This window comes from Acipenser ruthenus, chromosome 8 (assembly GCF_902713425.1).
Source record: "Acipenser ruthenus chromosome 8, fAciRut3.2 maternal haplotype, whole genome shotgun sequence".
Taxonomy (NCBI): Eukaryota; Metazoa; Chordata; class Actinopteri; order Acipenseriformes; family Acipenseridae; genus Acipenser; species Acipenser ruthenus.
Genome location: NC_081196.1, coordinates 37830179 through 37855898, shown reverse-complemented (window position 1 = coordinate 37855898; position 25720 = coordinate 37830179). Strand labels below are relative to the sequence as shown.

At 37.7% G+C, this 25720-nt stretch overlaps 1 protein-coding gene across 2 annotated transcripts in view; it reads left to right on the top strand.

Annotated features, from left to right (window-relative positions):
• Positions 1-25720, top strand: part of LOC117972800 (ralA-binding protein 1-like) — a 63720-nt gene that overhangs the window by 36812 nt on the left and 1188 nt on the right. The window contains exon 6 of one of the 2 annotated variants that reach the window (XM_059028901.1): positions 15961-16079. The exons of the other annotated variant lie outside the window; for it this stretch is intronic. Within the exon in view, the coding sequence (XP_058884884.1) occupies positions 15961-16079 (119 nt within the window). The remainder of the gene's footprint in view (positions 1-15960; positions 16080-25720) is intronic. 2 annotated transcript variants of the gene reach the window in all.

Here is a 25720-nt window from a genome sequence, read left to right as displayed (position 1 = left end):
CCACAGGGAAGGTATCTTGGAGACTGCAGTACAGTAGCAGCAAGAGTAGCTAGCTATTAGGGCTGGCTTAGCACATTATAAATCAAATAGACTTCTGACGAATTGGGAAACAAGTTGGCAGTGTCAGATGTCGTATTGGAGAAGGATATGGAGAGAGATGAAGATGGAATTTCAGTCTTACCAACATGTATATCTTGAATTTGAGATTTATACGGGAGAAAAAAATAAGCAATCCCCAATCAAGTAAAAACACTGTCAGGAAGCTGTGGAGGTGAATGGATTATTAGCCTTATTAATAGCATAAGCGATTGCTGTGTCTGAAATGAGAGGAGCACTGTGGGAGCCTTTTCCCTAATGTACCGAAACACCAACAATTATCAGCAGCAATTTCCAGGTCGCATTAATTTTCTGAAGCTTTCCAATCGTAGACCACAGTCTACTATCAAGTTTGTTTATTTGAAAAATACAATTTGAGACAATGATCCGTGGGGTGCTTAAATTGGGATTTAATTATTTTTGCATGTGTAGAGAACCAGATATTACTTTTGCAATTTGCTTCTCTAATTTCGGGTCGGTGCTAATGAATATTCAGAGTGCAGGAGCAGCCATCTTATTTTCATAGTTAGATAAGTAAATGATTTGCTCTGTGGCCGAGGAGATTACCGTGGGCATTTTCATGTGTGCTTACGTTGGCTGCATCTTTGCTACCAGACTGCTGGTAGGTTGCTCTTTGTAAAAAGTTGTCTGATTTTTAGTATTAGTGAAGGCAGATAGCTGAATCGTTTGTCTGCTGTTTCTTCAGTTATAATCACGTTTATGTTTGTATATTTTGGATGTACACCGAGCATCAAAAGAAAAATCACTATTATAACACATGTATATATGATATAAATATATAAATGATGGACATTGACATTGTTTTTGGTTTATTTTTAATCGCTTGAGTGACTATGACTGAAGCATATGCACCTAATCACCTAATTAGTGAGATAGTTGATTGGACACTGCATAGGGAGTGATTTCAGCTGTTGAATTGCAAGCTTAAATAAAAGCAATAAAGAAAATCGCAGAAAAAAAACCAGTATGCCACGTCTGTCAAGAGAGCAGCGCCTTCGTGCATTCAGCATGTTGGAGGCTGGACTAGGATAGCGTACTGTGGCTCGCCGTCTTGGGTGCTCACAGCCAGCAATTTCAAACCTGGCGAGACGGTATAACCAGACACACTCTGTCAGTGACAGGCCACGACCTAGAGTCACAACACCTGCCCAAGATCGACAGATCATTTTGCAACATCTTTGTGATGTCAATTGTTAATCAGCACAATAAAAAGTCACTGCACCTGCTCTAAAACAGAGTTTGTCATGTTTCAATCACATCGAGTGAATTTTATCCAAATACATTTGAGCATCAAAAGAAACTTATCACTTGTAAGTGATACGTTTCTTTTGATGCTCGGTATATAATTATGCTTGTTGTAAATCCCTTTACCTTCAACTATGTTTTACATTCTGTAGAAAAATCCAGAATAAGTTTAGAGGACTGATGTGATTTTGTAAAACACCAATAAACATTAAAATAAGCCCTCTGATCAATGCAATACAGTTCTCTGATTTGCTTGAGACATGATTTACAACTACAATAGATAACCATCAGACTGTTTGTTTGTTTTTTGGTCGTATCAAGATGACATCTGATCAGACCATGAGACAAAAGTTAGAACCCACCGAAATGTGACCAAAAACTGGTACGTACATAATCTAGTATTGGTGTTACAGGTAATCCAACAAAACAGTCACTGCTGCGTCATTGTCAACGTATTCCTCTATTGTCAATCAGTGGTTATTGAAGGTTCTGATCATATCTGTGAATCTTTGTGTCTTTTATTTTTTTAATGGTCATGGCTTGCAGAGGCTAATTGATATAATATATGCATTTACATGGATTGCAAACACATGATTTATATAAATGTGCCTTTCAGTAAAGAAGCTTTTAGATGCAATAGCCATGGTGGTGAATCTATTAAGTGTTGTGGGCTACACAACTGTTACAGTTGCTGTTGTACCCTGCATGTGTGGGTTACGAGCTTGAGGGATTAAGCCTTCTGTGCTCTACAGTGATGAAGACACACGCATGGGAGGAAACTGCAAGGTATTCGGTTAATATATAGTTGTGACAAGCTGGCTTTAGTGGTTATGTCAGACCAGAAAGGAGTACACAGACAGACAGTAGTTGCAGTGAATCTGAGACGCTGCAGCGCTCAGTGATTTATTAACTCACAGAAAATAAAAACGGCACTTTACGCCAAAATAAATAGACAAACAAAACGGACTAACACTTAACAAACGGTGGACGGACAGACATACAAACAAACACGGTGAGTAAATAAACAAACAAGTATCGTGCTGGTCCTACCAGCACGCAATAGCAATTGTTATTTCTTACTTCTCTCTCTCTCTCTCCCGTTCACTACTCACCGAACACCCAAACCCCGAGTGAATTAAATGTGCATCTATATATACAATTGTGCTGGGATTCAATTACCAATTAATTATTCACTTGAATCCCAGCATGTGAACTAATCTGTGAAAACCCTGTGTTCACATATTAAAGTACTTTAAATGCACGTTAAGTGAAGTGCAATCCCCGTGCCTAAACACAATTAACATTTTAAATAACTCGTGCTGCACACACCCATTTATATCCCGTGCAGCCATATCTATACACCAACATTAACACACCACACGCAACATACAACACAGAAATGCACATAGGGGCGGGGCACATTGCCACAATAGCCTCTGCATGTTTCATTATAGGATAGGGGGATACTATGTGCCAGTTGTGATAAAGACAAGGTAGTTGGCCCCTCCTTTTTATTATTCTTATTATTATCAATTATTCATTTAACAGACACTTTTGTCCAAAGCGACTTACAGAAATTAGGGGGTGAACTGTGCATCCCTGCTGCTGCAGAGTCACTTACACTAGGACCTTGCTTTTATGTTTCATCTGAAGGATGGAGCACAAGGAAGTTAAGTAACTTGCTCAGGGTCACACACAGTGAGTCAGTGGTTGAGGTGGGATTTGAACCAGGAACCTCCTGGTAACAAGCCCCTTTCTTTAACCACTGAACCACACACCTCCTCTTGCACCGTTCTAGCTATATTGCTGACCGCTGTGCATGCGTACCTAGCCAGTGCTTTGTTTCGGTCAGTCATCTCATCTTGCCAGTGATCTGTCTCTTTTTGCCTCCCAAAAAAGGAAAAAAAATCTAGATGACTGCAAGCTATGTCGCTGCTAAATTCAATCCCTCCTAGGAATTCACACATCATATACCGTGCTCCTCTAATCTTAAAACATCAGGCGGATTTGCTGCTGGGTCTACTGAGTCTGGCTATGTTGCTGCTGTCACAAATTAACTGTATTTTGGTGCTTGGCATGGCTATTAGAAATGGAGTAATTTATGTGAAACTTGCAATTTGCCATGTCCCTCAGGATCACATTCAAAGCTTTTCTAATGCACTAAAAAATCCTCCAGCATAGCATAATAAAGAGCCTGAAAATGAAAGTTGTAATGATTTATTTGCTACATTTATTTTAATAAAGCCAAGTAGCCCCCTGGAATACATTTCATCCTTGGTAAATTGAAGCTGTGCATAAGTCCTCACGCCCCAATGTACTGTATGAGCATTGATCTTAACCCATCGTCAATCGTGTAGGGTAAAAAAATTAAAAAACCTTGGCGTACGCCTTGGGGGAAGTAAAAATATTCAGAATAGTGGCTGTCCCAATTAAACGGGAGGCATTGGAGACAACCGTAGTCTCACTTTGTTGTTTCTAATTGAAAAAAAAAAAAATAAAATCAAATCACATTATGATTAAATGTTAAATACATAATTTTAAAATGAGTCAATTGCTTTTTTTTTTATTCCTAAACAAAATTCATCGCTGTTTTTTTTATTTCTACATGAAATGAAAAAGAATGAAATCACATCTTATCACAAGGTGAGGCATCTTTGATGTTGACATGCCCAGTTTCTTTGCAACAGCAGCCTGAGAAACCACAGGAGACTCCAGCCCCTTCAAAAGTTCAGCATGGTTTACGCAATTTACGCAAGTCACAGGGTAGTCACATACTCACTGCACTGTGCTACGCGAACCTGTCTTGCTCTGAAAAACAATCTCCATTCATCATTTGAAAATACTGCATCCCAATTAAATGAAGTGAAGTCACAATTAAATGACATAAATACCATTGAGAAGAACCGTCTCCCAGAGTTGTGTCCCATTTTTGCAGAAATCCCAATTTATCAGTATCCAGATTAGGCTGCGCCGACTGTACTGTCTTGTGCAACTTCCTTAGCTGGGTGTCTCAGCAGGCTATTGGGATCTGGAGGACTGTCTGTCTCTTGCTGGTATTGAGAAAGGGTAATGTAGACCCTAAATACTCTCCCTCTGTTCCTGGGTTGTTCAGGTTAGGAGCCTGTACTCTGTCGTAAGAAATGCCCCTGAAATTTCACGATATCACAAATTTCACGGAAATCGTGTATTTAACTGCCTACCATGAAAAATATGCATTTTATTTTCCTTACAGTATTTTACATTACTGTACTCTTCACCTCCACTCTTGATTTCATACTTTTATCAAGTAGAAGCAGGACTACAGTAGCTGTACACGGTCCGGCTCAATGCCATGCATTGGGTTACTACAGCAATGGGGTCAAACAAATACCAGCTTCATGATTGGTGAATTCCTCATACTGTACAATGAGATGTCTACGTACTACTAATGTACAGTGTGTATAAAGAAAAACACGAAAGCTTTGGTTTTGTCATTTAAGGTTTTGCAGTTAACGTTTCTCCCATGTTTTTAATACCTGTATTTTGGGATTAGAGGCAGCAAAATAGGCTATGGGAAAACACGGTCATTTGAATTGATGTGTCAACATAAGTTTTAAAGGTTTACAAAACTCAAAGGTTGTTTTTAAGAAATCTTTTTTGTCTGCTTGTTACTTTTTTTTGCAGACAACACAGAACATTTTAAACATCTTGTTTCCAGCAGAAGTTCGTTCCATTTTTAAAGATTGTTTCAATAGCGAGTCGAGTTACAAGTACATTTTTAAATGTAGCTAGGCTAAATGTTAAAATGTTTCAGCCTTGGGTTTTGGATGATGTTCTTGATGAACTATCAATGATAACACATTTTAGGCAACTTACATCACTAGAATATAATGTAAATAGAAAATGTTTTTTATTTTTACATTCATTTTTTTAATACAATGTCAGTTTCGTGACGCGTCGTGAAATTTTTTTTTTAATTGTTCGTGAATTTTCTTTTAAATACAGTGAATTTTCGATTGTCTGAAGAATAGTGTTTTTTTTTTTATTTTATTTTTTATATAACCATGTATGATTAATGTGTGTCCTTGGAAAATGTACTGGAACTCAAGGCTAAGCTGAACCTTAAGCAGTAATGGGACCATCTGCTGAACTGTAAATATTTCAGGTGTTTTAATTAGAAGAGGGATGCAGGAGGGACTAGAAAAAGGACATTTAACAGCATGTTGGGGTAGATGGTTATTTTTTCCCAAAGAAAAACCAAGCAAAGTTCTAGAACTTTCCCATCTGTCCTGGATTGAGCCATCTTTATTTTGGTTCTATTTTTCTATATTTTAAAAATTAAAGTACTTTCCATTTTGAACTCCAGTGCAACAGGATTTCCAGAGTATGTGGTATCGAGTTACCCATGTGATACTGACTAAGGGTGGTGAAAAGAAGATGATATTCTGCAAACATTCTTCTTCAGACAACTTGTTAAGAAATGGCATGTTAATTCATTAAAGTCTATGCACAACCCTGGAATGCATGCAGAGACATAAATAAATCCTTAACTTTGGCTATTCACGATTTAACATTTAGCAAATTGGAGATTTTTACTCACAGCTTACACTTCTGTGGTTTTGCATCAGTTTATATTGGTGACAAGAAGATCTGCTTATGCGAATCTTGATTTTCTTGCACCATATTTGAATAAACCGAACATTAACTCTATGCAGGCAGGCCACATCCCCTGTATTTTCCTATAAACCAAATGTTAAAAACTATACTGAACGCGATAGGATGGAGTCAGGAACTTATTACACTTTCCAGGGATCTTCATGCATAATTATTAAAAATCAATATTGTTATCTTGGAGTCATTGCCACGTTCACTTAATGGCCAACAACCTAGAGGATTAAAGGATCAAATGATAGCTTCCTGTAGTCTAAAACATATAGAAATGCATGTAGTTTTGTGACTTGCCACGATTTGTACTGACCTGTATAATGGGTGTACAGATGTGAGAAAGCAGAACGATCTCTGTGACAAGGGGCATGATCCTGCACATCTCCAAACACAGTGCCTGCATTGACCAATGTGTCCATCAAGACAATCGTCCTGGAACGGCAGTGCTTGCAGAAAACCACCGTCGGAAAGCACGACTCCAGTCTCGTCAAGTGTGTCGTGACACATGCAGTGTGACAGACAATGGACATGCTGCAGTGGCCTAATCGCAGAAACACTTGTTTTCACACAAACAATGTGCTGCGTCCTACTCATTCACTCAGTGCCAGTCAGTGTAAAACTTTAAGCAAGCTGATTTTTAAGCTCTTCTCAAGAATTTATATAAGACATCCAGACAGTTTTTGTAATAACTGGACAAATATATTGCGTTTCACATCAAGTGCTTAAAAGTTATGGGAAATATTACTACACTGTTTATCTTTGATTTAAAGAAGCTGAAAGAAACCTTAACCTAACACCATTGGTTATTGATTCATAATGGCTTGGGAGCAGCACTAGGAAGCACTCATCTGGGACTAAGTGCATCATCTCTCATATCTGCATATGGATCATTAGTATAGCTCAGATTTTCTTGCACACTGTTGGGCTATACAGTGTGTGAAATGTACTTCACCCAGCCACTTGCACCAAATGACTTTTGTTGATGGATGGATGTATGAGATTTATTGTTGGTCTGGATACTGCAGGTGTTCCATCATATCTTATATCTTATTAAATAGTCATTTTTATATCTTATTACTAGGGTGTGGCGGAGTGTCCCGCCCCTATGTAATATTTGTATTTTTGTTTGCGGCGCGGGTAAAAGCGCTGCGTCTTTTATTGTTATATTTAAAAACCCCGTGAGGATGCATGGCTGATCAGCTACTGATTATTTAACTAGCTGACAGTCATGCATCCTTACCAAATGCGTGCAGACTCTGGCCGAGGGACAATAAGATAATTAACAACTAGTTAATCCCTCGGCCAGAGTATATAAACCTGCAGCTCTCTGCACTCGAGGTTGGGTGTACAGAGGAGAGTACGGGGAGCGGAGAGAGCGAGCAACATTAAAAAATACAAATAATACATAGGGGCGGGACACTCCGCCACATAGGGCCACGGAAAATTCACGGTACTTTTTCAAGAAATTCAAGAATGACAATAAAAAAAAAACAATACATTTCACGGATTGTCATGGAAGTGCCATTTTATTAAAAAAAAAAAAAAAAAAAAAAGTTTCTATTGTAAGTTTCCTAAAATTAATACCGCATCAAAGAACATCACAGAGGTTGAAACATTTTGACGTTTAATGGTAGCTACTGAGTCAACATTTAAAACAATCTTTTAAAAAGATGTAACAATCAAGGGTCATTTAAATGTGTTGGCTGAAAAAAGTAACAAGCTGACAAAATTGATTAAAACAAAACAAGTTTGAATGACAAATTCACCAACATTTGTCGAGTTTTGTAAAAGTTTAAAACTTAGGCTATGTTCATACAGTAATTAAACGGACTGTGTTGTATAGCGTTATGCTGACATTGAAAAACAAAATGTTAAAAACAGGGTTAAGTGCAAGTGACAAAACCGAAACTTTGTGTTTTTCTTCACACACACTAAATTATATATGATGTTTATTTTAAAACCACATAACATTGTGCTGCTTGAGCGAATCAGCCTGTACAAAATAATCTGAAGAACATGAACTGGAAAAACAAGAAGACAAAATCGTATGCGACTTTTTATCCATCTAGCATGTTGTGCACACACACACACACACACAATAATTATCTGGCCCGTGAGCAGAAAAGTTATTTCTTGAAGGCCAGCATCGTGCATCTTGTTGCAGTTTCAACACTCATGGTTTGTCTTTGTGGTGTAAAAATTTGTCCATATACGGAAACTGCTCGTTCTGCATCCACAGTGTTTGGTGGAATTGCCAAAAAGCAGCGTGCAATTTTTGCCATGTTTGGGAATCTGATTTCAGACACCACCCACAAATCAACAATATTGACTTTTTTTGTCACTTTCAGCAGCATGGTGCTTGTGAGACTCAATTTCATCTCTACAGCTTGTGAAATCAGGGATTGCATCTAGCGGCAAAGATGTGACATCCAAGACTGACACCATGATAAATATAATATCTGTTATTAGTCGTAGTTTTATTATTGTTGCAGACATTTCTATATAGTTGTCGATGGTTTCTACATGTTAAAAGCTGGTGAAGAGTAATGTAAAAAAAAAAAAAAAAAAGTTTCACGGTAGGCAGTCAAATACATGATTTCCATGAAATCGTGAATTTTCCATGGCCCTACTTATTACATATTAGTGTTGATTCGTGCATTACAATGAGCATACCGCTACACTTTAAGTAATTATCTGAGGTCTGCATCTGAGCGAGTATTAAGTTTTCCAATGTGGGAGAAGTCGTCGCAATAGTGTTTCTTGTCTGCTGAAGTACAGATGGCCACTGATTGAATGTGTGCTGGTGGAATTTTGAAGTTGCATCTAAGACAATTGTGGGTCACTTGAGATGGTTTGTTTTCTCCTGTCTCCTCAACAATTGCTAGTGATTAATTCTTAATACAACACAAGCTTGTACTCCCTGCTGTGCACGTAAACCAGGCGTTCTGCTGTACTTCACAACTCATTACAATGTGTACGTGTGTGTGATAGAACTGTAACAACATTAAGACCGTCCAAGGACATCTCCACTGTGAATACAGAACAGTAGTGTGGGAACATTCGTGCTTGTCCGCTCTGTTCCCAATTGAATTTCTGCATCAGAAATAGCCTTGTGGCAGGGTATACAGTAGCAACATAGCCATCCCCTTTTTTCAAATACCACACACCCCCACACTAATTAAAACAAATAAAAAATAAGTGTTGCAAGGGATCAGGTTTATGGTTATACTTGTGATTTTTATTAAGGTCACACACATGATCCTGAGAGCTCTGTTGTGGCCATAAGTGTTTTTTTAAAAAGTCACCAGGATACGATGATTGAAATTACTGTCATAGTCCCTTTTGGTGGTGTTTTATATAAGGATTCCACCGTAATATGCAGAAACGACAAACATACACTTTAGAAATATGAAAGTATAAATCACGTGTGTTTAAATTGAAAGTGCAGCAGCGGTGAATATTGGGATATCAAACATTTTCCCATCTGTACCCTGTCAATATTTTTAAATACAGTATGATGTTGTTTTTAACTGCATTGCAGTAGAAGAGTATGTGCATCACGCATGAATGGCCTCAGTTTCTACTCTACTTGATGTACTTATTGCCCATAAAGAAGGATTGTGCTTTTTTGTTGCATCCTTTTTCTATCTTATGTCAACCTTATTGATATCTGTGTACCCTTGATACAACTGGCATATTGTTTGAAAAAGTCAACTTCCTGTTTCTAGTCACACATATGCCTTCAAGCATATATTTACACCCACATTAGTATAGTCAATTTGCCATCTAATGAGGCTCCATATTTCAATGGTTTTTGATGTGCTGGAAAAAATGAGAAAATATTATGCAAAATAAGCTTCAACGAAGTGGAGTAAACTCCAAAATGCTTTCCGTGCATTGAATTATCTCTGTGCCTAATTGTCAACTAATAAGAGATTTTTTTTCATATAAAATAATGTATAGCTAATATAAAATGAAAAAGGAGATTCATACAGTGTTAAAATTCTACTATAAAACCCTTGATGACTGTGGTGTAATTAGGGTATCTTTTTAATATATTTCTTTCTAAATTATCTAAACTGGTGAGGTTATTATTTTTTTCCTCTGTTTTTGTTTTTGCCATCACTGCTGGGTAACCTACCCTCCAATCTCATGTAGAATTAGAAGTCTGTATAAATGTGATTGCTTCCTCAAAATGTGCGTCAAGTCAATTCTAGAAAGTAAAAACAGCACCATAGAGAGAGAATGCATAGAGAGAAACATAGATAGTAAATATGGATCAGAATATACTGTAGTCTGTTGTGGGATTCAGCATGTTCAGACTGGCAAAAAGGGCTTGGCAATCTACTTCTCATTCATGGTAAATTTGGGCTTGCCTGGTAAAAACAAATAAATAATACATTCAGAAAATGTGGACAAGAGTGTGTTTTACTATACCTATTGAATAAGAAACACTTTTAATTTGGAATATACTGTAGGGATATGTATGCATGCTGGTAGTTTTAACGTGGTTTTATTGCTAGGGATATATTTATTTTCATATATATATATATATATATATATATATATATATATATACGTAGTGACACTTCTGGGGGGGGGGGGGAATAAAATTGGGCCTCATTGAGTCTCAGAATGTTTAAATGAATATGAACAAAATACAGCTCTGAGGGTTCATTATTTGTGCTCTTCAAAAGCCTCTTGACTTTTTCATTAAAAGCCCTTGGTCATTAAAAGCCCTTTCTTTAGAGTTGTTTAATGACGTATGTCACGACAGAGAGAAGAATTAACACAGGGTTTCAGAGCCTTATTTTATTCTTTCTGCCTAATTAGTTTAGCATTTGATGTAAGTGTGGTTCCTGCCATGATTGCTGAAGCTAGCCTCTGTTGATAAGAAGTCTTAACTTTTTTTCAGCAGAATCTTTTTTTTTTGCTATCCAATTGAAAACCTTATCTTAAACTAGATTTGTGCTGTACTGCTGCCATCAAATCCTGCTTATGTCTGTATTCTAACTCTAAATTGATCAAAACATTTCAGGAAAATGGAGACTGTTCAGCTAAGAACGCTCGGCTGTACCTTTATAAAAGATTTGAGGATAGCTAGGTGTGTTGTGGGTTGACCTTGCAAACTTTTTTGCTGAAATGCGCATTGTGTGAACTTTTTTTCCCTTTTTTTCTACTAGTACCGGTACCTGTAGTATATTACTGTTGCCCATTTGAGTGACCTGTGCCCCCATATGGGCGCTCTTTATAGTTAGCAGATAAGGGGCATGTAGAGGGGGAGCAGAGCTGACAGTGAACATGCTGGGATGTGTTGTGCCATTAGGTCTTGCAATACATCGTTTTATTTGAGAACACGTTATGTTTATGGGGGTTTATTGAGCTAGCTGGACAAGTGAGGGTTAGCTCCAGAAGACCCTTACACACTACTAACTCCCACACCAAATTGGGATAGGTAGTTATGAGTATTCCTTTGCTGCTAAGGGTATTGAATCCAGCAGCTTCATCGAATCATTTGCCCAGGCTGGATTGAAACTTTGCATGTCATTCATTGTTAATTGAGGTTGTAGGTCAATTTAACACTCTCGCTTATTACACATGATTAATGTAGGAATTAATAAAGGCAATATCCTGGAAACAGCTAGACTGATTTTTTTTTTTTTAATTTTTATTAAGCTGCATGTTAGCCTTAGGTATGCTGAATGTGACTGTCCTGTATCATCCACTGGTGGCTGTGGCTTGCATGTGAGGTGCCACCCAATTAACAAATGCAGTCATTCGCAGTAGGATTAATTTGACTGATGTACAGTTTGAAGTAGACCACATGTTTTGGCTAATTCCTTCAGCCATTATATTCTGAATCATTGTACTCTGAGCAAAAAGCATGTGCAAGTGTTGGCTTATCCCCCCACCACATGTAGAATTTAGTTTCCAGTAAAATATTTGCAATGCACAAGTATAGAATAAAGCTAAAGCTATCACAGCCCTTGCTGACATCACAAGCACTATAAAAACAGGTGCAACGAGCACAGACTAGGCTTTTCAAAGGGTTAAATGCTGTATTTCCCATAGGTCCTGTACATTTCCAGTAAATCAAGTAATTTCACAATTAGCTGAGATGTAAATGATTTGCTAGCTGGAGAACCGTGAGCACCCTGCTAATCAAATCAATTAACCACATACTTGAGCTGATTTATTATTCCAGCTGTATAACACTGTAATTCACTGCTTCAGTCCTTCACAGTGAGACTTCTTTTTGACACATTTCTGTATTAAGAATTACTTCTCAAAGTGGTTCTTTCTAAACTAAATACTTTCATTAATCTTGTGCACCTCCTTTCACTTGCTATATAGGCCCCCACATGATACCTGGTACTACACTAGGTTTGGAAGCCTTGATTTCTTGGTACTTCGTCATTTCATCTAGAAAGTGAAACTAGATTCTTGCCCCATTGACTGAGAAGCTTTGAAGCTGGTAAAATGCTTTTGACACCTAAGACACTGCACTGGTGAAATGATCTACTGTAGGAACTGAGAGTGAGAAAAGAAAACTGGGAACTATATAGTGTAGTAACAGATTTCATGTTTTTAACATTTGTTTCTTTCAAAACAGCATGTGTGAGACCTACAGTACATAGTCTATGGCTGGTAAGATTTATGGTATTAATTTGCTAGGCTGAGAATCCGTCCCCTTGCTCACACAGAGGCTGTTCTTTTGTAAGTGTTTGGTTGTAATTGGTATTTGTAAACATAAATGCCCTTCTTTTATTGTTTTCTTGGAGCTCTCAGTACATGGCAACCACTCTGTTTGGCACAAGTAACACCACAGGAGTTCAGAACATGGCTAGTAAATGTGTAATCATTCTTCAGAAATGGCATGCACATAGTTCCTTTTCAACATTTTCCAGATTCTTACATCTGCTGTAGCTCAAATCTGGAGGATTGTAAAATGTGTTGTCTAATAATTTATTCTTTTACATTAGTCCATACTGTGTTCCAGCATGTATTTTTCATGCATCATCCTAAATCTCAGAAGTTAGCATGAGTACCCCCATTGTTGTGGTTTTGTTCTGCTGTCCAATGATGTCACAGACTTTAGCAAACAGCCTAAAATACCTTTGCTCTCAGTGAGACTAGCACTGTAGTGGTGTACCGCTTATATTTGTGAAAGGCTTCAACTGATTTGCCTTAGGCTGCATTTAAGCATATGAGGGACTATAACTTTAACCAGATTGTATGGCATACTAATGCATAAAAAATATATATAAAATATCTGTCAACAGGGGATTTGGTGTGAAAGAAGCAAGGCTGATTATGAAATCAATCAGGCGTGGCCCTGCAGCTGCTTTTGAAAACAACATTTTATTTAAATATGTTTATGGTAAGCCTAACATCAAACTAGTTTCACAAGTACTCCACAAAGACTACAGACAAGGAGAGAGATTTTATTTATTTATTTATTTTTTAATTTAAACTTAAGTACACGGATAGCTCAAAGTTGTATCATAATCAAGGGTAGAGGTAGAACAAGTAATTGATTTATTTAGCAGCAAATAGACAAAGATTTAGGCCAGAGGTGTCCAGTCTTTTTACTGCAGCTAGAGAGCCATACTGATTACCAAGGTATTCTGAAGCCCCTACTTCTACCTCCACTTAATTTCCAACTGTGTCTTCAGGCCCTGGTTTCTGTGCATGTCATGTGACATGTTTAAACAATTTGCTGCATTTAGACTGTGTTTGCTTCTTTCTAAGACTGCCCTTGCAGTGTTTTCAAACCCATTATAAACATTAAGTGTGATACTTCAGAAGCAACGTTTTGTGAAGCTCAACAGCCCTGATTTAAGGCCTAACCTGTCTTTAATTGACAAGTTGATAAATGTGGTGCACTTGTTTACTTGGTGTGATGTCTAGTGTTGTGTCACATAGTATTGTGGTCAAGTTTGTGAACAATAAACCCAAGAAGTTTATACTCCTGCCAGATTCTTGAAAGAAATCACTAGCATTGTTCCATTGTTAGCAATCATTTGTTTTCTTTCATTGAAAATATTTAGTAGATGCTATGTGTTTACAAGAAATCAATAGAAGTTCTGACCTTGGTGACAAAATCAATGTCTAGTTTCAAAGACTGTTTTCTTGTATGGCTTAAGTTAACATTGATTTTGCTTCTTGAGATCCCTCTTTTGTGGTGCATATTAAATAATAAATGGCAATTTGCCATCATTGAGGTCAATTAAACTAACTTAATCTACCTGGACACTGGCTAACGTACTGTACAGTTGTGCTTGTTTTCTAGTCTCATGTTGACTGGTTTTCAGTGGAGTGTGTGTGTGTGTGTGTGTGTGTGTGTTAGTACATGGGCAGGAACTTTTCCTGAAAACCTCACCTTTATTTGTTGTCCATTAGGTGTGTGTGTATATGTATATTGTGTTTCAGCTTTTTACATTCCCATTTTGGAGTTTGAAATGAAATCTATTGAGGAAAAGTACTAGAAAAAGAATCGGTGACGACCTAACAAAAGAGGGATTTGAAAATCCATATACAGTAGTTAATTACTTTCTTTTTCTGATTTTTAAATTAAATTTAAAAAAAACAAAAACAAAAAAAAAAACATAACCAAGTGCTAAACGGTTTCTATAGCCAGCTACTTTCAGCAGGGAACATTTAGCTTGTTGGTGTGAATGCATTACTTCTGGATTTTCCCCAGATATTACAGTAAGCATGTGACTGCTCTACTGGTAGTCAGATTTGCAATTCATTTTTATCACCGATTTTTGCAATCAAAATAGATTTTTTTTTTTTGCATTATTATATACAAGATAAATTAACATTTCTAGGGTTTACAAATTAAATTTTTCTCTTACCCACAAAAAACGGAATAGTTACTGAATAAAAAAATTGTACCTGGCCTGTAATATATACAATGCTCCCCCTTTATAAGGCGCCCCTTTATACTGCGGAATAGGTTATAAGGCAGTGCGGTCATGGCTCCCATTTGCCCCATGCCATTATACTAACACTAGTATTCTCGTTATAAGGCGGAACACAAATAGCATGGCCTCTTAACTATGTTTTTTTTGTTGTGTTTTACACCCTATCGACCAATGTCGTTTTTTGCTCTTCCAGAACTAAAGCAGGGTCCACTTATGACTGATCTGTCATGGAGGTGCCCTTGTGGCACACACACACACATAATCATGTACATATACCAGTAAAAAAAAAAAAAATAATAATCCAACATGCCACTGGCTGATGTGTTTTTTCTTTTTTTCTTTTGCACAAACCAGCCACCAATCCACCATATTGCAAGCAAACTTAACACTGCAAATAATAGTTTACCGATTGTGTCCAACGCTTACTAATGTGCACACCGTGCAGTAAGCTGATAAACAACGTCACAACGTTCATTTAGTCTGCTTCCATCAGTTTGTACCAACCGCTGTTTTTGTTTTGTTTTTTGAAAATAATGTAGTTCAATTCTAATTTTTAACCCCCATTTTTTATTTTAGACATTAACGATTGTTTCCTCAATTGCACATTTTACTGGTATTTATTGATAATTATTGCTCCATTTTCTTCCAACTGTGATCAATTTTTATAAATGTTTTATATTATTAAGGCCTCTGTCTCCTTTTAAAGACACTAATACAGATGCCGAAAAATGCCAGGGGAGTAAGGAAATATGAATATTTGACCTGCAGTTTGCTCAGAGTTTGTATAATGATTATGATTAGTTACAGCTATATCTTAGTACAGCATCAACCTTTTTTGGTTTTAAGTTCTGCAGCTGTTAGTTTGGGACTCTGGGTGATGGTAAGATATGTGTGTGTGTGTGTGTGTGTGTGTGTGAGAAATTCAATTAGGGTAGATGTGAAATAACTTTATTCATATGAAGACTGTTGGGGCCTACAATAGCTGGAGTCCTGCTGCTGATGTCCATTGTTTCCATGGTTACAGGAAAGTCAGTTGCTGGTCCAGCAAAAGGATCTACTGAGGGAGGAGAATCATCCAGCCCGAGAGATTTCAAAGGAGGAGACAGAGGAGACATTGCAGACGGGCATTCATTTAATAGCTTGGTAAGCAACTCCAGAACACACTGTACAGATCTTGAAAGCTGTTTGTTTGGCATGTTATCCTCATACTATAGAACGAGTATAGTCATTGCATGCAGAAAAACATCAAACAAGAGGGAAAACAAGATTACTTGTACCTAGTTATTCGTTAGAACCTTACACATTTTTATCACACAAGTAAAATAACGCTGTTAGGGTACCACTGACAGGAGGAGGGCAAAATAGAAAGACATTGGAAATGCTTTATGGAACCATGGGACCATTGCAAGAAAAGCTACATCCAGGTGGGTTTTCAAAAAGAAACTTCCTTGTGCAGTAGAGACCAACCTTTTTAAAACCAAAATACACCTATATGCAGGCCCTAATTCATGCTGTGGCTGGAAGTAAATTATGACTTGTGTGTGAATATCTCCAGTTCTGCATTCATTCTGATAATTGCACTAATGGGCAAATTATTGAGAATTAAATGAGTGTATTGTTTTTGTTGTTTATATTCACTGTGTGTGATTTTCTGGTGACTTCTGTGGCCTTGGTATATCTCTCACAGTCATGTCTAACCATTACATCTACATAGCAGCCATTAATACTCGGTGCCCAGTGGATGTAAGAAATATCACAATTTTACAGATGATTTTTCAGTCTTTGGTGGCAGGGTGTTGCAGGGAACATGTTAATGGTTACACTCAGGTGTTCCAGATGTACTTGGAGGTTAGTCATGATCCCAAGCACACTATTGAGACCACATGGGGTGCTTCAAGTATTAGAGTTTTAAAATCATCAGATCAAAAAGAATACATTAGTAAATTTGAGTCTAATTTAACTTTAGTGTTTCATACTCATATCGAGTTGTTCTTTAGTGCAATAGACAGAGATACTTAGGGTCCTGTTTAACTTTTCCAGTACCACAGTAAATCGCACTGGAACTACCTGTTTAAATGATGCAGATACATCTGATGAGTGAAGGTATTATTAATCTTTGTTGGTATTGTGACCATATGGTAGCAGACAGCTCATTAGTGTTGTTCAACGGGCTTGACCTTGTTAAAGGGTTAGAAACGGCCTATTTACTGTGAAATGCACACATCCCTCTTCTTTTGCCTATCCGGGGGAAATGCGGCGGCTGCTGCTGCTTTGAGCCCTAGTGTTATAAAGACATCACAACAGTGGGCTTATATTTTTTTTGTTTAGTATGTCCTAATTAAATAACCAGTGAGTACTTGTTTGAAGGCCTGTGCCAGAGCTCTGTGCTGGTTTGTACTGTAAAGCTGCTGATTCCTGCTGACAGCCTTGTTCAGCTCGCAGCAGGCAGCCCTGGAGCACAACGCGTCAGCAGACACTGGAGAGAGGGAGGAGGAGGAGGAGGAGATGGAGGGAATGAAAGAAATTTAGATTGAGCTTATCGAGAACAACACAGCGCTACAGGGCCGTGATGTCAACCTCTGCTTTGTATTTGGAAGAGGGGGGTGTCAATATACATTGTCCTCAACATCCTTGCAGTTCAGTTCAAGGTCTTTCTTAAAGTAATTGAAGCAAACAAAATAGTTCCATATATTTTCTCTGCCTTGAGCATCCATTTAATATATACTTCACCCATACACAGATATGAAAGAGAACAGGGTCACACTTCCTGTAGAGGAGCCGAGTGTTGGGTTACCTCTTAATAATTCACAGGCTACTATCTTCTGGCACCAGCTCAAGACACCGATTATAAAAATAATGTTGCTGTGGAGTCGCTGTGGTGGATCCATGCGGTACAGTGCTTTATTCCTCGTCTCTAAAGTGCCGTTAGTTCAAATCCAGGCAGGAGGTATGAAATGAGAACTGAGAGGGAGTCCTACAGAATAAAAAAAATGAAAGATTCAGGATAAAACACAGCTTTTGAAAATGTGTCACCAAGTTTTTTTAGCAAACAAATCTGTTTAAAGATCACTATCGGTATAATAATAATAAACTCATTATTTACCAATACTCCCTAATGCAGTCTGTTTATCAAAGCAGTAACTGCTTCTACCTAAACCCAATAATTGTTAGTTTGTAGGCAAGCTTTCCACTGGTGCAAACCAAACATAAATTGGGTCCACTGTTTGCTGTGCCAAAAGAGCAGGACCCCCTGCATGTAGCCTGACATGCCCTTTATTTATAGAGCCAGTATAGCAATTTAACCTTTATTACAAACTCTGAGAGCAAAGGAATACACCACATAGACGCCATTATCACTATTTATTATCAAGTTATGTATTTATTTTCAACTGTTTGTCTGAAATAATCATTGTAGTCCAGTGAAAGAGTAAACTTCTTAAGAGCAGGGTTGGAGCTTCCCTGTGAAGCATTTCATTTGTAAGCAGTGGTTTTAGAGCAGGTGTCATTTAATTAGTGTCATCTTATCTGTGCTTTATTTGGAGCGCTGTTATTCAGTAATAACTGCACTGCTGGTCTTCATAGGAAGCAATAGGAGAGCAGTGTCTGGTGTGTAATATAACTTATACGCACGTGATACTGGCTCTTCAATATAACAACTCAGTTAGCTAACAGAGAGACTTCATTACACATGATGTTATTAATAGAGTTTCAATTGCTGTGCCAGGTCAGAGTTCTGTTGATCTTTTTTTAATACCGCTTTTGTTTTGTTTTGTGCATAGTCTGTCTGCAATTAGAATGCCGTCAAGTAAGGATTGATAGATGTCAATTATGTAGAATATAGTGTTTCATATTTTCATGGCCTAAACCTGCAATTGCACTTCAGTCGCTGCCAAATAGTGACTTTATTTGCGCTACAAACTCTTGACATTCTCGTGTTTGCGGTGTGCGGAACAGTGAAGAAATAAGAAAGATGTAAATTCTGCTATATGAAAGCAGGAATTCTATAAACGTTGACCCTTAACATTTTGGTTTTCTGGTTTGAGAATGAAGAATTTGTGATTTAAACACGTGAAATGCTGTCACAGAAGGCTGTTGACACTAGATCATCCTCGTCCTCTAACCCTGTCGCATTACTAATATTTCTTTCCTGTTTCTTTCAGTTGACTAGGTTTTTATTTTCTTCACCAGTAGGGCTGGAAGGTTCAATCCTGGTAGTGAGAGAGAAATCACCTCTCAACTGCTGGGGGGGGGGGGGGGGGGGGGAGTGAATGTGTTTATCAATATAGGTGCAAAGTATTCTCTTGCAAGTTGCTGTGTGCTTCAGTTTAAGCATTCATAATCAACATGGAATAACATTTTGCAACCTGTCTAATATTTCTGTATGACGGCCCTTTCGTATGCCTACACTTGCCCATTCACTCTCATTTGATCACATTCCCACACATTGACACATCCCTACATTTTCATACTCCATTGCACACATATAGTCTCACTACACTTCACTAAGTAACTGGTGCCAAATACAGCAGCCCAGACAATTACAAAGAGTCAGTTTTTTTTTTTACTTTAATAATGGAGAAGTATGTTAATGGTTTTCAGTTTTGCTATGGTTATGTAAAAAAAAAAACAGATCAAAAGGTGGTTGGGTAGACAGACATGCACTTAATAACATGTGCTACAGAAGGGCCTTAACAAAGTTCATCACAATTGATTCCCTAGATTTATGCAAAACACGTGATCCCATACAGTATGCCTGTAGCTAGGAATATACATTCCCTGTAGAGGATGAAAACAGATAAATGGCTGTATTTAATTGTCAGGTTTCAACAAAGCGTTACTATAACTTGGAAATGAGGAGTCCTTGCACTCAGAGGATCCTCAAATAATGTAACACTGACTGAACTTGTTGCTAGTCTTGTTACTAGTACAGCCTTAGGGTTTATAAATCACGTAGAGATCAGGCCCAAGTGTGAATGTATACAATTGGTATCTAATCCATTTGGGTTTTGGAGGCCTTTTAAGTTTGAGTACAAGCATGCTACACCTTTTAAACTGCGATGGGTTACAGAATACCTCACTTACTTCTCAAAGCGCTTAACAGTACAGTACTATGCAGTGCAGCAAGATGATAGTAAGTCTGTTGTATTTTATTACCTTCACCACTTTTGAATACTTTTAGAGTGCTATATGCCTGTGATGTATTGAAGTACCTTTTTTGGAATGCAAAATGACAGCAGGTCCTTGCTGTTTTCCTGTATTTATCTTCATTCTACACAGAATGGCTTCTCGTAAAATTCAGTAAACGTATTGGAGTCACCACCATATACAGTAGAGAGTCAATTATCTGATCTTTGATCAACCGTACTGTCAAACAACCGAACGCAGCTGTAATCACGTGATGAATTACGTGTGGTGTGTTAAGCACAAAGCTGCTGCTGCTAAAACGGCTACGAGATTTAGCTGCCAAAAAAAGGACCAGCAGACTGAGGCAAATGAAAGTTACACAATTATTCAGACCACCAAACCCTTAGATTGAGCACTGTATGCTTAAATGGTTGCAGTTAAGCAAATTAAAACAGTCGCCTCGTTCTTGATTTTTCGTCAGTTTCGTCAGTAAGGGCTGGAGATCCTATCTGTTATTGAGCAGCTAAGAACTTGCAAGTTCTTAGCTGCTCAATAACAGATTGCACTTTATTACAATGCCTAAACAGCAAGTATCACAGTATAGAAACTTTTTACTGAAATGTTAAAGCTTAATGATTCCTGTAGTTCTGTAAATTGTAAAAGTTGTACTGTGGATTTTCAAAGTTTGGTATATGGTATGTTTAATTACAGCAGTGGTTGGCAAATGGTGGCGGATGCCTCCTGGCAGGGCTGTATCAAGGGCTGAGCGAGAGCGGAACTTCATTTGAATATTACCGCATGGGGGATTCCCCGTATGACCTTCATATATTTCTTGCGACTAAGCAGAATATTAAGTGTTTTGCAACATCGATTATGAAGTACAGTACTTGCAGATTGTGATGATACATTTATGCCTCGCTATGGTACTGGAATTCTCATATGATAGACAGGAACGCAGAATAACACAAAACACAATTCAAAAGTAGCATACTTTTTTATTTAAGTGCTTCATGACCAATTTTGTTCTGTGATCAGCTTTAGAACACCAGGGGCCGGTTGTACTAAACCTATCAAAAAATCGGATCAGTGGAGCCTGCTCATGATCCATTTAGTACAACGCCTTCTCAAGATCCTGCTCCAGTGAGCCTGGATCCAATCCTGTTTTTTGATGTCGTTAGTACAACCGGCCCCAGGTGTGATAGACGTAATGGCGATACGTAGGCAGTCCTCCAAAGAGTCTTGTGTCAGCCTGTTTCATGCATTTGTTTTTAATATTGCATTCATTGTGGAATAAGCTGCTTCGCATGTGTAAGTAGATCCGAACATGGAGAGCACAAACGGAGCCAGTGGTAGTTGTCTGGACATATATAGGCGGACCAGAATGATTCCAGATTTGCTTTGTAAATGAATTCATATGTCTTGCAAATGGCCCGCTCTACGGCTGCCCACAGGTCATTTGGCCAGCCATCAAATTTAATTGCCGACCACGGAATTACAGTATTTCATTACCTTAACTGTAGGTGTTTACTGAATTGCATTCATTTCATAATTTGTAAAGCTTTGTAATTTTGTACGCTTAATGCGATAGAATAGGTTACTAGCCATATATCATCAGTAGGTACTTGTGTTACTAAGTATTTGTGTATGTTAACATTATTCTATACATTATTAAAGGTACAGTAAATGTTATTTATACTTGTTCAATTATCCATACTAATCGATAATGCGAACCAGTATCGGTCCCAATTAGTTTGGATAATTGACACTCTACTGTATTTAAAAATATTAAGCCAATTATTGATAGTAACAGGTGACTCGAAGTGACATTTTGGTCCAGTTGTGTTTATTTCACATTCTGTTTCTATATGAAAAAAAAACACAGCAGCCAGCAGATCCCAAGGTTCAAGAAATGTGCCCTTCAAGGATATTACACTGGGGCATTTTATAGTCAACCTAGAATGTATGGTCTGCACTGCGTGGATGTGTCCCCTTTAAGAGTGCTGCTGATTTGAGCTCCATGCTATTGAATGACTCTGCGCAGTCAGCCGGTGAGTAAGTGCAGAATGAGAGAGTGCTTCAGCCCTGAGGGGCGTAACGAAGGAGATGAGCTCTGGAACTGGGAAACTTCCGCAACGCATGAAGAAGACAAGCACTGATATAATATGTATAACAGGAACTGGAACCTAAAAGAAGGGAAGCTGCTGCACTTGAGCCTCTGATGTTATTCCCCAACAAACCACCTACCTTCAGGCGGGGTTTATTCAATACCCAGACCAGATGAACAATGTTTACAGAAGGCACACAAAGACACTAACCACCTGTCTAGTGGCTCGTCTTAATGTGCACTTGTACTCCAATGGACTATCTGGAACACAGTCCCTGTTTGACAGAAATCCAGGGCGGTTAAGTGTTCAGGTTCATTCAGGCCTTGCACCTTGTTAAATATCCAATTTACTCTGCAATGGGAGGCTAATTTAAGATTTGAACATTCTTTTCACAGAATAGATAGAGATCAATTCCTTGTTTGTCTGGATGTATGAATGTGGGGTGAAAGTGGCTTTCAAATGGCCCTAGTAATGCATGTTTTTTGAAATGTTTAAACAAGACCATCTGGTATGCTGTTTTTCTGTTGTGCATACAGTGGGTGGAGATCACGGTGGTCTTTATCATGTTCCTGATGCCTCTGATTTTGAATATTCAGCTGTGGCGGGGTGGATGAATGGCCCTGACATGCTTTTTCATGCCGTGATAAATGTGATCAATTCAGAGCAGATTAAAGAAGTATTTTGCAGCTTCACAGAGACCTTGTTGCATAATTATTTGTTTGCTTTCTTAATATGGAGCTTACTCCCACTCCTCCCATTGCTGCCCTTTAGTCTATAGTAGCTATTAAATCATTGTACAGATTTAAAGTGCATCTTAACTCTACACTGTATACCTGAGTAATCTTTTTCATGGGAAACAATAGTATAGAGCAGAGGGGTGTTTTGATAAAGAATAGACCTGGGACAAATGGTCAATTACTTGTTTGTAGAAAAATACCGTGTTCGTCTTCAAAATTATATTGTTGTTCATGTCTGTCCATGTGTAATGGAGGAGATTTATCTTGCACGAATTAAGAAAAGCAAGGAAACACAGATTTTAATTAGTGTTGTTTGTAACGGTCGTATTTTGTTGTACAGCATTACGAATTGTAGCTGTTTGGCAGTAATGGTTACGTTTTAATTAACTGCGATGAAGCAGGTTTATTTTTTGAAGGGTGCCGTTATTGACCTCTGCAGCTGTTTAGACCATTAAAATAGGTCTCCCTTTGTTTGTGGATGAACAAGGTGTTTTATACATTTCAGTATGAACCAGTAACTTACAATACAGTGTACTGCGTCTTGTCATCTGTGCCATGACCTTGATAAATGCCCCATAAAGAAGGAAATTAAAAAGTGAAGATGGGAAATTTAGCGCTAATGCATTTAAAAAAAAAAAAAAAAACTGGCGTGACATTCCACTTTATGTCTGATGTTAAAACACCCTGTGTGTACCACATACCACTTTTTTTTCAGTTCATTTATACATTGAGAAGACAGTGACTTAACCATGTGCTTTTAAAAAAGATAAAGAAAAAAAACACTGATGACCTGAGCCTACAGTGCCACCTAGTACAGGTATATTGCTGCTGCAGGATTAAGAAATAAAAAAGGAAGCTTTATTAAATATGATTTAAACTGATTTGGGAAAAAATTTCAGTGGAATGTTGGGGCTGGGCATTATTTGCTGCTCGCTACTGCCACCTGCATGGCATACAGGGGGAATGTATCTAGTATAACAGTCAGCCCTAGAAATAAAGAGCAAAATTGTCAGCAATGTAAGATATAAAACGATGACGGAACTGTTTCTACAGTACAGGCAACCAGTTGTTTTTTGTAAGTGTTATACTGTTTTAAATACTTCTATCCCTTAAAGAAAATGTTACTTTGTCTTTGATAGGAGACGTTTTTATTTAGTAAAAAACAAATAACACAAAAAATAAAATGATACTGAAATGACAGTGGAGGTTTGTTTAATGACAAGTCGTATGTGGTGGGCAGGCATGTGTTTTCTGTAAACCTATCATATATTGTTAAGGAGATGTCAAACTTATACTTGCACATGTGTATCGAGTGGGTGGCAAGGAAGCACACACTACTTTGTCCTTTTTAACATTAAAAAATTACTTGAAGCATTCATTGCATGTTATCATAGTGAAATGCATGCTAAAATGCACCTACTTGGCACCACAGTTTTCAAAAACATTGCCCTCCTTGTGGTGCTTCACATCGCTTTTAGACCCTTAAAAATCCTTTGAAATCTTGACAGCTCCGAGAAAATCTTTGTGTTCTCTGATTTAATTATACATATTTCTAGGAAGACTGGAATCAGAGATAAAAGAACATGTAATTGAAGCATTCAGATAATCTTCAGTATACCCTCTATTGGACCCCAAGGAGACGGAGTCAATTAGTTTTAATTCAATTTGGCTTTTATACTTTGTGTTAAAGGTGTTCTATTAATGCCTTTTTTTCACAGAATTCATATTTTAATTATTCATATCTCAATATTTGAGTCCTGCTTTTGGCCTAATTTAAAATCATTTTTAAAAATTGAAATAAAAAAAATATGCCTTTTGACATGCACCATTTTACATTGAATTGAAATTAATATCTGCTTAATTTAAACAAATAAATAGTTGATCTGGGATTTTCTATATTGAACTTAATATACAGAGAGCACATAAGGCCATTTATCAGTATTTTTGGCACTATGGATACTGAGATGGGACCCTTATACACTGATCTTACCCGTCTCTGTCTCTGTTATTTTTTTATTTTTATTTGTTTTGAAAGATTACTAAAAAAGATGATGAGGTTAAAAGATGATATTTGTGCCTTATTCTTATTTTTAAAACATAGTTTATGATTCATTATTTTCTGACAGTTGTCATATTCCCTTTACTTGCTTGGCACTTATGGGCCAGCTCAGTTCATTCTACAGTAGTTCATTCTGAGAGATAAAGGTGCAGTGCTGTTGAGGTGTGAAAGCTTGGGTTTAATGACCTGTCTCCATCTTTATACTTTAGGCACAAAGTGCATTTTATATAGCATTTGAAAAGTAGTAATCATTTCATGATGTTAATTTGCTTTATACACCTGTCATTTCTGGGGGTGATAACTCCAGTGGAACATACATTTACACAATGAACTATTGATATAGAGTGACACCGTACATATCAGTTAGTAGGTGGCACTGTAATACTGGATGCCAGCATACATAGGATTCAGGTCTGTTACTGTAACTGTAAATGTGAGATCTTGTCAGAACAAAAGGTCATAAATGGAAGCAGAGTAAAAGTTTAGAACAACAAAGATTCTGTCCTAATAAATTAGATTTGTTTTTCAAATTTGGGTGTCGTCTAACCTCTGCAACCCATTTACAGAGGAAATAATTTTCACCCACTGAACCTGATCAACAGGTTTTAACAAGATTTGAACCCTGGAAGTAAGGGCTCAAGTGGAGTCCCTGCCTGGGCTCATGGAGCACCTGACCACTATGAGCTGCAGCACTACCATGAGGTGAACCAAGCCCACCCCTGGGTGCTCCCTTTGTGAAGCAATCCCAGCCCAGACTGC